The sequence below is a fragment of the Sinohyriopsis cumingii genome, chromosome 8, assembly GCF_028554795.1.
Source record: "Sinohyriopsis cumingii isolate HCF-2022 chromosome 8, ASM2855479v2, whole genome shotgun sequence".
In the NCBI taxonomy this organism is placed as follows: domain Eukaryota; kingdom Metazoa; phylum Mollusca; class Bivalvia; order Unionida; family Unionidae; genus Sinohyriopsis; species Sinohyriopsis cumingii.
The window spans coordinates 73,144,722-73,158,826 of record NC_142968.1 but is presented as its reverse complement, the minus strand read 5'-3'; the positions used below and the strand labels follow the sequence as shown (position 1 = coordinate 73,158,826).

Sequence of the window (14,105 nt, the reverse complement as noted above, 5' to 3'; positions counted from 1 at the left end):
ACTTGTGATATTGGAATCATGCAACATCATATCTTCAAAATGAAATCCATGTGAATATTGTTATCGTTACACACGTCAAGTTGCCATCTCTAAATATTTTCTCTGCGTTCTGACAACTCAGTGGAAGGTACATGTAAATCACCATAAACAGTGAAGAAATAACACCTTATAAGTTGCGATATGGCATAACGAATGTTGCCATTAACATGTTCGCATAAGGCAAGTTGGAATAATGTAATGAATGATATCTGTTATAATACCAGCGTATTACAGGAAATATCCACTGTGAAGTTCTATGTGACCCACTGTTATACGTTGGGGTGGAATGCTCCCAATATTTATTTGAATTGCTATGGAATTCCCACCCTGGCTCGTTTTGTAGGAAGTGAAATTAGTTATAGAGAGAGGTAAAGCTCCGAGCCCCCAGTCAGCAATACCGACAATTAAATTAATAAGAACACAAAGGTGAAATTCAAAGAACAACAATTTAATACAAATTAAACGATATTAAATTCTCGACCAATATTCTTCCTCTCGACCATGTAATCTGTACAATAAACGTTTTATTAACAATAACATTTTGCATTCTTATCATTTAATATAAACAAATGTATCAACCTGTCTATTTGACATATTATTGTCCAAAAATGATGATTCTCTTTTTTAATGTTCTGAACAAAGTACGTACAAATAAATTAATTAAAAAAAGTTCTCACAAACTGATTAAATATTTTTGTCGTATCAATGTTTCCCGATGATATTTTCTGGTCACGTGATCCTGTCTTAAGAAGCTATTTCACGTGACCAGTCTTATAGGTATCCGGCAGACTCTTTGGTTACGAACATACGACTTAAAGTGATATCCGTGCACCGGCATCACTCTTTCGTTACATATGGACGATTTAAACTATTGTATGTACATCAGTATGACTCTTTGGTTACATAAGGTCGATTTAAAGTATTATCTGCACACCAGAATGACTCTTTGGTTACATATGGATGATTAAAAATAATATATGTATACCAGCATGACACATTGGTTACATTAGGTCGATTTAAAGTATGCTCCGTACATCGGCATGACTCACTGGTTTCATTGTGACGATTTAAGATAGCATCTGTACATCAAGATGGCTCTTTGGTTACATTAGGACCATTTAAAGTGTTGCCCGTTCATCGGTATGACTCTGTGATGATTTTCAGATGGTCGATTTAACGTATTATCTGTACATCAGTATCACTCTTTGGTTACTTAGTGACGGTTTAAAGTGTTACCAGTAAATCGGTATGACTCTTTGGTTACATATGCACAGTTTTATGTATGATCTGTACATCTGCAGGACTTTTTAATTACATATGGACGATTTAAAGTATTATATGTGCATCGGCATGACTCTTTGATTACATTGGGAAGATTTAAAGTATTATCTGTGCATCGGTATGACTCTTTGATTACATTGGGACGATTTAAAGTATTATCTATGTACCGGTATACTCTTTGATTACATTGGGAAGATTTAAAGTATTATCTATGCACCGGCATGACTCTTTGATTAATTGGGACGATTTAAAGCATTTTCTGTGCATCGGCATGACTCTTTGATTACATTGGGAAGATTTAAAGTATTATCTGTACACCGGTATGACTCTTTGATTACATTGGGACGATTTAAAGTATTATCTATGCACCGGTATGACTCTTTGATTACATTGGGACGATTTAAAGTATTATCTATGTACCGGTATACTCTTTGATTACATTGGGAAGATTTAAAGTATTATCTATGCACCGGCATGACTCTTTGATTACATTGGGACGATTTAAAGTATTATCTGTGCATCGGTATGACTCTTTGATTACATTGGGACGATTTAAAGTATTATCTATGTACCGGTATACTCTTTGATTACATTGGGAAGATTTAAAGTATTATCTATGCACCGGCATGACTCTTTGATTACATTGGGACGATTTAAAGTATTATCTGTGTACCGGTATGACTCTTTGATTACATTGGGACGATTTAAAGTATTATCTATGCACCGGTATGACTCTTTGATTACATTGGGACGATTTAAAGTATTATCTATGCACCGGTATGACTCTTTGATTACATTGGGACGATTTAAAGTATTATCTGTACACCGGTATGACTCTTTGATTACATTGGGACGATTTAAAGTATTATCTATGCACCGGTATGACTCTTTGATTACATTGGGACGATTTAAAGTATTATCTATGCACCGGTATGACTCTTTGATTACATTGGGACGATTTAAAGTATTATCTGTGCATCGGTATGACTCTTTCATTTCATTAGGACGATTTAAAGTATTATCTGTGCATCGGTATGACTCTTTGATTTCATTAGGACGATTTAAAGTATTATATGTGCATCGGCATGACTCTTTGATTACATTGGGACGATTTAAAGTATTATCTGTGTACCGGTATGACTCTTTGATTACATTGGAACGATTTAAAGTATTATCTGTGCATCGGTATGACTCTTTGATTACATTGGGACGATTTAAAGTATTATCTGTGCATCGGTATGACTCTTTGATTTCATTAGGACGATTTAAAGTATTATATGTGCATCGGCATGACTCTTTGATTACATTGGGAAGATTTAAAGTATTATCTGTGTACCGGTATGACTCTTTGATTACATTGGGAAGATTTAAAGTATTATCTGTGTACCGGTATGACTCTTTGATTACATTGGGAAGATTTAAAGTATTATCTGTGTACCGGTATGACTCTTTGATTACATTGGGACGATTTAAAGTATTATCTGTGTACCGGTATGACTCTTTGGTTACATTGAGACGATTTTAAGTATTATCTGTGCATCGGTATGACTCTTTGATTACATTGGGAAGATTTAAAGTATTATCTGTGTACCGGTATGACTCTTTGATTACATTGGGAAGATTTAAAGTATTATCTGTGTACCGGTATGACTCTTTGATTACATTGGGAAGATTTAAAGTATTATCTGTGTACCGGTATGACTCTTTGATTACATTGGAACGATTTAAAGTATTATCTGTGCATCGGTATGACTCTTTGATTACATTGGGACGATTTAAAGTGTTACCAGTACATAGTTATGACTCTTGTTAATATGGTATACAATATTATCTGTTAATCCGCATAACTCTTTGGTTACATATGGTCCATTTAAAGTGTTATTTGTAAATCAGTATGACTCTTTTGTTACATATGGACGATTTAAAGTGTTATCCGTACATCGGCATGACTGTTTGGTTACATCGTGTCGATTCAAAGCATTATCTGTACATTGGAAAGACTCTTTGTTTGCATATGGTCGATTTAAATTGTTATCCATTTATCGGCATGACTCTTCGGTTATATATGGACGATTTACGGTGTTATCTGTAAATTGGCATGTTCCCTTTGGTTACATATGGTCGATTTAATCCGTTATCTGTAAATCAGTATGAATTTTGTATTACTTATGGACGATTTAAAGTGTTATCCGTACATCGGTATGACTCTTTGGTTACATATGTTCGATTGAAAGTATTATCTATATATCAGTACGACTATTTGGTTACATATGGACGATTTAAAGTGTAATACGTGGATTAGTATTACCCTTTGGTTACATTGGGACGATTTAATGTGTTTCTCGTACATCAGGATGGCTCTTTGCTTACATATGGACGATTTAAATTAGTTATGTACATCGGTATGACTCTTTGGTTACATATGGATGATTAAAATAATATATGTATACAGGTATGACACTTTGGTTACATATGGTCCATTCAAGTAATATCTGAACACCGATATGAATATTTGGTTACATATGGACGATTTAAATCTCTATGAGTCTTTGGTTACAAAAGGCCGATTTAAATTAATATCTATACATCGGTATGACTCTTGGGTTACATATTCTCGGTTTAAAGTATTATATGTACATCGACATGACTCTTTGGTTACAATGGGGATATTTAAAGTAGTATATGTACATCAGTATGACTCTTTGGTTAGATTGGGGAGATTTAAAGTAGTATCTGTACATCGAGATGGCTCTTTGGTTACATATGGATGATTTAAAGTGTTACTCGTACATCAGTATGACTCTGGTTACATATGGTCGATTTAAGTATTGTCCGTTCATGTATGACTTCTCGGTTACATATGGACGATTTAAAGTGTTCTCCGTACATCGACATGAGTTTTTGGTTACATATGGACGATTCAAATTGTTCTAAATAAATTGGCATGACACTTTAATTACATATGATCGATTACAAGTATTATCTGTACATTGACATGACTCTTTGGTTACATTGTTCTCCGTACTTCGGCAAGACACTCTGGTTACATAAAGACGAATTAAATTAGTATCCGTACATGGGCATGACTCTTTGGTTACATAAAGTCGACTTAACACATTATCTGTACATCGGTATGACTCTCTGATTTCATATTGACGATTGAAAGTATTATATCTACATCGGTATGATTCTTTGGTTACATATGGAAGATTTAAGTTGTTATCGGTACATCGGTATGATTCTTTTGGTTACATATAATCGGTTTAATGTACCTTCTGTACATGGACATGATCCCTTGGTTGCACATGGTCGAATTAAGATCTTATCTGTTCATCTGTATGACTGTTTGGTTACATAAGGTCGATTTAAAGTATTATTTATACATCGGCATGACTATTTGGTTACATATGGGCGATTTAAAGTATTATCCGTACATCAGTATGATTTTTTTTTTGGTTACATATAGGCGATTTAAGGTGTTATCTATACATTGGCATGACTCTTTCGTAACAATTGGACGATTTAAAATATTATCTGTACATCGGTATGACTCTTTTGTAACATTTCGTCGATTTTAAGTATTTTCTGTTCATCGGCATGACACTTTGGTTACATATGAACAGTTTACAATTTTATATGTACATCGGTATTACCCTTTGGTTACATCATCATCATAATCAGTCTCATGACCTAATGTGGTCGTCGAGGCACTGTGCTGCTGAACATCTGACCAGTTCCCTCCACTTGTCTCGATCATGTGCCAATGCCCGTGTCTCAGCAAAACTTTTTCTGGTCCATTCTATGATGTTGTCAGTCCACTTTTCTCTCTGTCTACCTCTCCCTCTGCCACCCTGGACGCTGCCCTGCAGGACTGTTGTGGATATATTTTGGATCTAGTAACATTGTAATACCAATCCAGCTTTCTCTTTTTGACGGTGATGAGGAGGTCCTCATATCTGCCTACTCCACGCCTGATGGTTTTACGCACTTCTTCATTTGTGATGTGGTCCATGTAAGAGCTGCCAAGGAAGGTTATGTAGCATCAAAGTTCAAGTGACTGGATTCTTCGTTGTAATTCTGCTGTCAGGGTCCATGCCTCACATGAGTACAATAAGACTGAGATGACTAGAGCTCGCAATAGTCTGATTTTAGTTTTTAAACAGATATTCTTGTCTCTCCAGATGGGTCTTACCTTTGACATAGCTGCCATTGTTTGTGCTGCTCTTGACACAATTTCTGCTCTTGATCCCTAATCAGTGATTATGGAACCAATATATTGGAACTGGCTCACTGTTTCCAGCTCATGTCCTCTGACTTTAATCTTGGCTGAGATTTGTTTGCAACTATTTGTCATCCGCTTTGTCTTCTCAGCGCTTATCTCCATGTCAAATCTGGAAGATGTTTCATCCAGGTTCTTCACTGTGGCAAGCTCGTCTTCACTGCCTGCCAGCCCATCAATGTCGTCTGCGAAGCGGAGGTTGGTGATGTTACACCTCTAATGCTGACGGTCCCACAGTGATTTTCCATGGCTTCGCTCATGATGTCCTCTAAGTAGATGTTGAAAAGCGTGGGTAACAGGAGACAGCCTTGACGCTCTCCCACTGTTGTCTGGAACCAGTCCCCCACAGAACCTTGGGCAATTACTGCACTGGTAGCCTTGGCGTACAGCTGCTTGATGGTATTGGTTAACGTTTGGCCCATGTTATACTTCTTCATTGTGGCCCACAATGCCTCATGCCACACTCTGTCAAAGGCCTTTTTGAAATCTATGAACACATGATAGATGTCTTGTTGGTGTTGTGAGTACTTTTCGCACAGAACCCTGAGATTGAATATTTGTTCAGTTGTGCTTCTTCCACTCTGGAACCCAGCCTTTTCTTCAGCAATTATTTCTTCTGCTTGTGATTTCAGTCTGTTCAAGATGATCTTCAGCATTACCTTACTAGCATGGCTGATCAAACTGATAGTTTCGTAATTTTGGCACAGCTATAGATTGCCTTTTTTGGGAAGTGCTATAATCAGTGAATTGGTTACATAGGGATGATTTAATATATTATCTGTACATCAGTATGACTCTTTGGTTACATATGTTCGATTTAAAGTATGTCTGTACATCGGCATGACTCATTGGTAACATATGGACGCTTTACAGTGTTCTCCGTACATCGGCATGACTCTTTGGTTACATATGTTTGACTGAATGTATCATCTGTACATCGGTATGATTCTTTCTTTACATATGGACTATATGATGTATTATCTGTACAACAGTATGACTGTGGTTACATATGGTCGATCTAACGTGTTATCTGTAAATCAGTATGACTCTTTGGCTACCTATATTCGATTTAAAGTATTGTCTGTACATCAGCATGACTCATTGGTTACATACGTCTGACTGAAAGTATTATCTGTACATCGGCATGACTCTGTCTTTACATATGGACGATTTAATGTATTAACTGTACAGCAGTTTGACTCTTTGGTTACATATATTCGATTTTAATCGCTATGACTCTTTGGTTCCATACGGTCTATTTAAAGTATTTTATGTACATTGGCCAGACTCTCTCTTTACATATGGACGATTTAAAGTATTATCCGTACATCAGCATGACTCTTTGGTTACATGTCGTTGATTTAAAGTTTATCCGTACATCACAATGACTCTTTTTTTTTCAAGTATTATTTGTACATCGGCAGGACGCTTTGGTTACATATGGTCGATTTAAAATGTTATTTGTACATCGGCATGAATATTTGCTTACATATGGTCGATTTAAAATAGTATCTGTAGATCGGCATGACTCTTTGGTAACATATGAACGTTTTAATGATTTTCAATAGTTCAGTATGACTCTTTGGTTACATATATTCTATTGTTATCCGTACATCGGATCGGTATGACTCTTTGGTTACATATGGCCGCCTTAAAGTATTATCTGTGCATTGGTATGACTCTTTGATTACATATGGGCAATTTAAAGTGTTATTCGTACATCAGCATGCATATTTGGTAACATACGGACGATTTAAATCGGTATGACTGTTTTTGGTTACGTATGGTCGATTTAAAATAGTATCTGTACATCGGTATGACTCCTTGGTTACATATGAGCGATTTAAGGTGTTTTCTCTAAATTGGCATGACTCTTTGATTACATATTGTCGATTTAAGGTATTTTCTGTACTTCTGTACAACTCTGGTTGCATGTGGACGATTTAAAGTATTATCGGTTCATCAAATGACTTTCTTCTTAGATATGGACGAACTGATTTCCGTAGATCGGTATGACTATCTGCTTCCATATGGACGATTTAAAAAAAATAACCGTCCATCGGTGTGACTCTTTCACATGGGCAACACAAGTTTGTAGTAAAACCTGCTGTTCTAACGAAGCAAGGTGACCAACAGTTGTCACACTGAAGATACATCTTATCATTGCTAACACAGGTTTCTGATTCCATATAGTTGTTGGAACTACTAAAAATTGACGTAGGTGTAACTCGTTTTTCGGCTGTATATAAACTATTATTTTGAAAGCTCGAAGAAAGAAACATTTATTTTTTTCCTTGTCTTTGTGAATATTTTAATTATGTATCCGATTCTTCATCCCTGAGACATTATAGACCGGATCCGTGGATAATTTCTATATTATTAGTATGTGCAATATATTTTACGGAGAGTCGTTTACAGAGAGTGGTGACAAAAATAATGGGACATTATTTTGTTATAATATTCGTCATGCTAACAACATGCAGAATGAATTGCGCTATATTGTAATTTCTATGATGTGAACATCTTACCAGTATGATGCTTAAAACGTTTCTAACAAATAAAATATGACAAGTGCAAGGCGGTCGTTTGAACTCCAAAATACACAGTTCTATGTAATTTATGTTCAAGAACATATAACAGCGGATGTATAGAATCAAAACGTTTCTTGCGCTTTTATTTCCTGATGCCTTTTTTTCAGTCCCAATGTGATCCAGACTAAATGTGTTTTTTGTCTTCTTTTCTTGCCTATACTGTATTTACATATTTATGTATAGATGAATACGCAATCAGTTGCTTAGTTATTTTATAATCTAACATGCTGTCTTTTCAGTGTAGATGTTTTATAATAATAAAAGCTGTTTGTTTAATGTTTCTTTTCTGCTGTGTTTTGTGTACCTGTCTACACAAACTGGTTGAACTGCACACGAATATAAACTAATATATATTTTATAATAACTATATACTAGTTTTACGCATAGTAATATATATTATTTATAAAACTACGACACGTGGCTTTTCTATACGTATTTCTTTGTTGGGAATCAATAGGATATCGAATAACATCAAATCAGGTTAAATTGATGAGATGCTAGAAGAAACATGATGAAAAGAATATTGATAGCAAGAACTCCCTAGCTGAGGTTGGTTCCCAACACTTGTGCATAACGAAGCCGATAGTGACGTTTTACGGACGTTTACTGGTCAAGGTTATGTTGGTAAGATCAGTAAGATATTTAATAGCAAATTATATCAAAGAAGTACCGATTAACATGACAGAATAACATTGAGAACAGTACCACTCAAGACTTTTGTAGTATTCATTATGAAAACATAAGATAAAAACGAAACTACTTTGAGCGGCATATATATATATATATATATATATATATATATATATATATATATATATATATATATATATGCGATTGCTGCTACTACAGATTTATGAAGAAAGAATTGAAAGAGAAAAAAATTGACGCATAAAGTTACAGAAGATGTTGGTCCCGGTATATATATATATATATATATATATATATATATATATATATATATATATATATATATATATTAAGGTCAGACGATAAAGCTGCAATGCTTGATTGTAAATTAGCAAATGACGAAATGGGCTACAGCATCTGATTTTCCTCAAAAATTATAGAAAGGATAAAATGAGTTTAACGTTCAAGATGTCTGTGTTTCCAGTACAATGATCAAAATAGCTCCAATTATTTTGTGATGGTATTAGAACTTCAACGCATACAGCAGAAAGATAGTTTTCCACTTTTCTCATAGTATTATTTTTTATCATAAATTATATTTGCAGTTTCGTAGAGATGTTTCAATTTCTAAATTGAGCAAGCAATCTGAATTTTTGGTTTATTTTCTTCTTTTGCAATTACGAGAAAATACACAATTAGTTTGGTAAATCGTGCAAGTATTACTTAAGTGAAGCGTGTATTCATTTTAGAGCGATTCCAGTGCTGAAGATCCACAACATACGTCAAAGACCAAGAAGCTGAATATTGTACCAGAACCATCCGTCTCCAGGAATATCAAGGATCAAGATCTCACGGTAGATGCTGTTGAGCATGGTGCTGAAATTTCACCACATCCTCCAAAGACAAAGAAGCGAGATATCGTACCGGATCCTAAAATATTCAAGGATATCGATGAACATGCCCTTAAGGTGTGTGCCGCCTTTATCTATAATAAGTATAAAGTGCACACGATATCAGTTGAACCTGTCACTAGTCATAAATGCATGTAAACACTCCTTATATAGGGGAAACTAAAAATGTGGACTGCAACTTATGACATCTTTGTCCTATAGTAGAAAATTCCATTCCGTTTAAATGCGGTATATTGAAAACTGTAACTCCAGATCCATGGGGAAAATTAAGTCACTCAAATAAATACTTCGATATAGTCCACCTGTCTATGCTGCATAACAAACAGTTTGTATTCATGTCGCAATGATAACCTCCGATATAGTGTATAAATGCACATGAGTAGGCCATTCCTGGTTTACTCCATTATACCGTAATGACTCTTAACGTACATTTACATATATACATATCGATGAACGATGTCATTCCAAATATAATTACGAGGTGACTCGGTGTTTAGCGTTGCATAATCCCGACATAAATGATTTGGGTTCGAATCTTTCCAGTGTGGGTTACCTAGCGTGATGTGTCGTAAGGCAAGGCATTTGCCTCAGATTGCTTCGACACTACATAACCTACTTGCAAACCAAACCACAACCAATTTAATTTACGGTTGGATAATGTTCTGTATATATTACCTTACCATGTATTTTTTTTTTATTTTTTTTTTCTATTACTGCATTTAGATTATTAATTGCTCATTGCAATGGCAAATAAAAAAAACAGGTAACGTTGATTGTATCATGTAAAGAAGTGGGTACATTAAATGTAGACAGTTTTATGCGTAGCCAAATTCTATTTCGATGAAGCTATGTCAATCGCCTTTCAAAGGCGATTATACAGTCTATACCATTTTGTTTGCCAAACAAACTATGAAACTTAAGGCACAAAAGGAGGGTATAATTCGGTAGTGTTTGACTAAGCGACTAATCTTTTATCTCTTATTTCCTTGTGAAAAATCCCACTTATTAAAGATTGGGAAATTCGGTCTCTTGCACTTCATTTAAATCTGAATATATGAGAGTACGCTGTCTATATTTACAAAATAAATATAAACTTCACAAATGTATTCTTCCTTTTATTAATAGGCGCCAAGTTCTCTTCGAAATTCAGTAAGCCAGCTAGTAAATTATCTCGTTAAACCGACCAAAAACAATCTGGAAAGAGTCCACGCTTTCTATCGTTGGATTGCAGATAATATCAGGTATGTCAACTACTAATGTACAATCATTTGGTAGGTATATACATTTATTACAACTGCATACGGACTAGTGCATTTCATAATAGCAGACAGTTTCGGTTTGATATAGGAATTAAAGGATATCAGTTTCTCTGCTGGATTTACTAATAGCTTTCGACTGGTAATATAAGTAGTTTTCCACTATATTATCATGCAGTGAATGAAATGTCTCAACACTTTAAAGTTCATAGGCAAATGATAAATATGAAAATGAGAGTTATTTTCACCGCCATTTTAGATATCTTAATATTTATCTATTCATATATATATATATATATATATATATATATATATATATATATATATATATATATATTCAATAAAATTTGGAACTGAGGAAGATTTCAGCAATGCATCGTAAACAGCATCAGATGTGGGATTGTTGCCTCACAACGTTTGGGCTATTTTAATGTCAAAATGCCCACCCACATCACGCCGTAGATATGGGTTCCCCTGCGGCTACTAGTATATCATTGTACATGCAATTAATTATTACTAGGGGGGCACCCCTCAGTCAACTGTAACAAATTAACCTAAAAGGTGGCCACACATCTTCCTTTATTCAAAGAATAATTGGAAACATTTAATAATAAAATTATTATTAATAATAATAATAATAATAATAATAATAATAATAATATTTATATGTCGACGCAGTACTCCTGAAGTGAATATTTCTATGGCACAACTTAATGTTGGCTAGTGGACGGTAATCGCTATCTTAGAATATCGCGATGTGATGTTCTTAAGCGACGGGAAAATGCACTCGATTTTGTGAGCACCATTGGGGACTCACACTACGTTCCAGGAGGGTGGGTTTTTCGAAAGAAAAAAAGTGAACTATTAGCTGGTAAACTACCAATCCATGTTGATTCAATATCAGCCCAACTGTAATGCGAACGCAGTTGCACCAGTGCTATTTCGGCGCAGTAATTTCGTTAGGGAATATATCATCAAATTCCGGTTTTTGTCGTTGACACCGACACCTTCGTGGTCGTGTTCGGAGTTGTGTTTGAGCGGTTGATTCCATATTGGAATGCTAGCATTCTAATTCAGTCACTATCATCAATTAACTCGTGCCCCAGCTGAAGGTATATATATATATAGTTCCACGACACCACCGGTGGATATGTGTGAATGATTTTCTACTTTATATACTCCCAATAAACCCACCCTTCACCTGCCCTATGGGCTCTTCCTGGCAATAATTGCTGACTTATGCAGACAAATTTGATCACGGCAAACACGTATGTTTCGTCTAGAATATAATGTCAGGCCCGCTCGTTTACAAATAATACCTGTGTTTATTACTTATTTTATACTTGGACGATTCCTCACGTGCCTAATTTTCCGTAATTTTGCCTACTTGATCGTGCGTCAATCGGGCGGTATCTTCTGAGTGCGTAGTCAAATGCTTCCCCAATCGCTTCGTTGATTTGTTCTGGTAGCCGGACATTAATGTATGTGGTGGTACATCGGTATGCTTCAGCGTCACCCTTAAGACGACGTAGTGCCTGTGCGTGTTCACTTGTTACTGCGGCGATTTCTTTCGCGGCTTTAACAACAGGGCAATCGTGTGATCGAGTTCCGTGGTCAGATGTTCACGGGTCGATTGACATGACTGTAAGTGTTGTCTATTAACTGCATCTCGCAGTGCTACGTATCTCTGAAATACTGCCAATAGCTCCTATGCTAGTCTTCTGTTCGATTCGTCTAATTCATCACTCCTATTTACTAAGCATTTAACTCAGGTTTAATGAAAAAACTTTTTCACTGATTATATCTTTTTAACGCCAATCCTTTACCGCACAGGCGTTGACATAGATAAGGTAACACACTTTGGAGGGGTCTCTGTTGCCTGTGATTTTTTTTAAAAACGATTTTTATAATCCGTGCTGCTGAAATATCATGTGCCCTCAAGATTTGTATGAGTATTCTAGCCTACATCAATGAACACAAATAAGATAGAGGCCTTGTCCCTGATGACCTTTGGGACAATTTGCATTGGAGGGGTTAACTTGTGTTTCCAGCATAATATCGTCGCACACCACATCGTTATTAATGAAACCATAAATGCCGTTGATGAACGGAATTTCGTCAAAATCGCATAATGAATTTAACAATCTCTGTTAGAGCTCTATGTTTATCGCGCGAATACTATTTGGCGAGGCCTCATGATGTCTTACCGGTATAGGATTTTTGTCGTTGAAAAGTCAATTATGTTAAACTCGCCTGACATTTTCTCGCTCTGTGCTTAGTTGGATCTCGAACGCATTCGAGTTTTTAGTTACCGCGGCAACTTGTCTTTGGCACGATATTATCTAATAAACGTCTTCGCAATAATCGGCGTGTTTGCGAAACCAGACATGAAGCGATTCAGCAGCAACTGGATTATGCAGACCATGAATTACACACATAATCACCGAGCCCAACCTGATGCTCAGCCACCATGAATTACACACATAATCACCGAGCCCTACCTGGTGCTCAGCAATGCCAAAACCTTTTGCTGTCTCGCCCCTGGCACACCCAACTTCATTATCGCATTTACTTATGCTGGCGAGCTTATATGTGGGTGTCAACACATTAACGTCAGAGCCACTGAAGTGATCTTTGCACGTATTGTTTTTCAGGCGGCTCCGCACTCATTCAGATACACACATTTATCACGCTCGATTTGATAGTTCAACGATGGTCTCGTTGATTATTTGACGAGAGGTTACCAATGGCAATATTTATTGGCCGGTTAATTTTTCGCGGATTCTCACAGCGTACTTACTGTTTTGGTTTTAATTTTCCAGTATCCGTAAGGAACATAATATTCAGGCAGAGATATGCACCGACGTTTGTTATGGTGTTTACGTTGTTATCCAAAGTCAACACATCAGGGTAATAATTTCAACACTAGAGTATTGTCTAACAGTTGCAAAGTGCCGCAGCTTGATGCAGATTGAGTCTGAGGCGATTATAAACACAGTATCTTTATCATTCACCAAGCGAATCTGTTTATCATGGTCAACAAGTTAATGGCAGAATATCTGAGCACTTACACGCTCAAATGGATATTTAGCGGAGATTCTCCTTCATTGTAAGAAATTAT

At 35.9% G+C, this 14,105-nt stretch overlaps 2 protein-coding genes across 2 annotated transcripts in view; both read left to right on the top strand.

Annotated features, from left to right (window-relative positions):
* LOC149793805 (kyphoscoliosis peptidase-like) overlaps positions 1 to 14,105 on the top strand; it is a 184,835-nt gene that overhangs the window by 81,530 nt on the left and 89,200 nt on the right. The gene's annotated exons all lie outside the window — the stretch shown is intronic.
* LOC149793806 (kyphoscoliosis peptidase-like) overlaps positions 1 to 14,105 on the top strand; it is a 65,974-nt gene that overhangs the window by 22,724 nt on the left and 29,145 nt on the right. The window contains exons 2-3 of the mRNA XM_089968910.1: positions 9,567 to 9,785; positions 10,854 to 10,969. Of these exons, the coding sequence (XP_089825036.1) occupies positions 9,567 to 9,785; positions 10,854 to 10,969 (335 nt within the window). The remainder of the gene's footprint in view (positions 1 to 9,566; positions 9,786 to 10,853; positions 10,970 to 14,105) is intronic.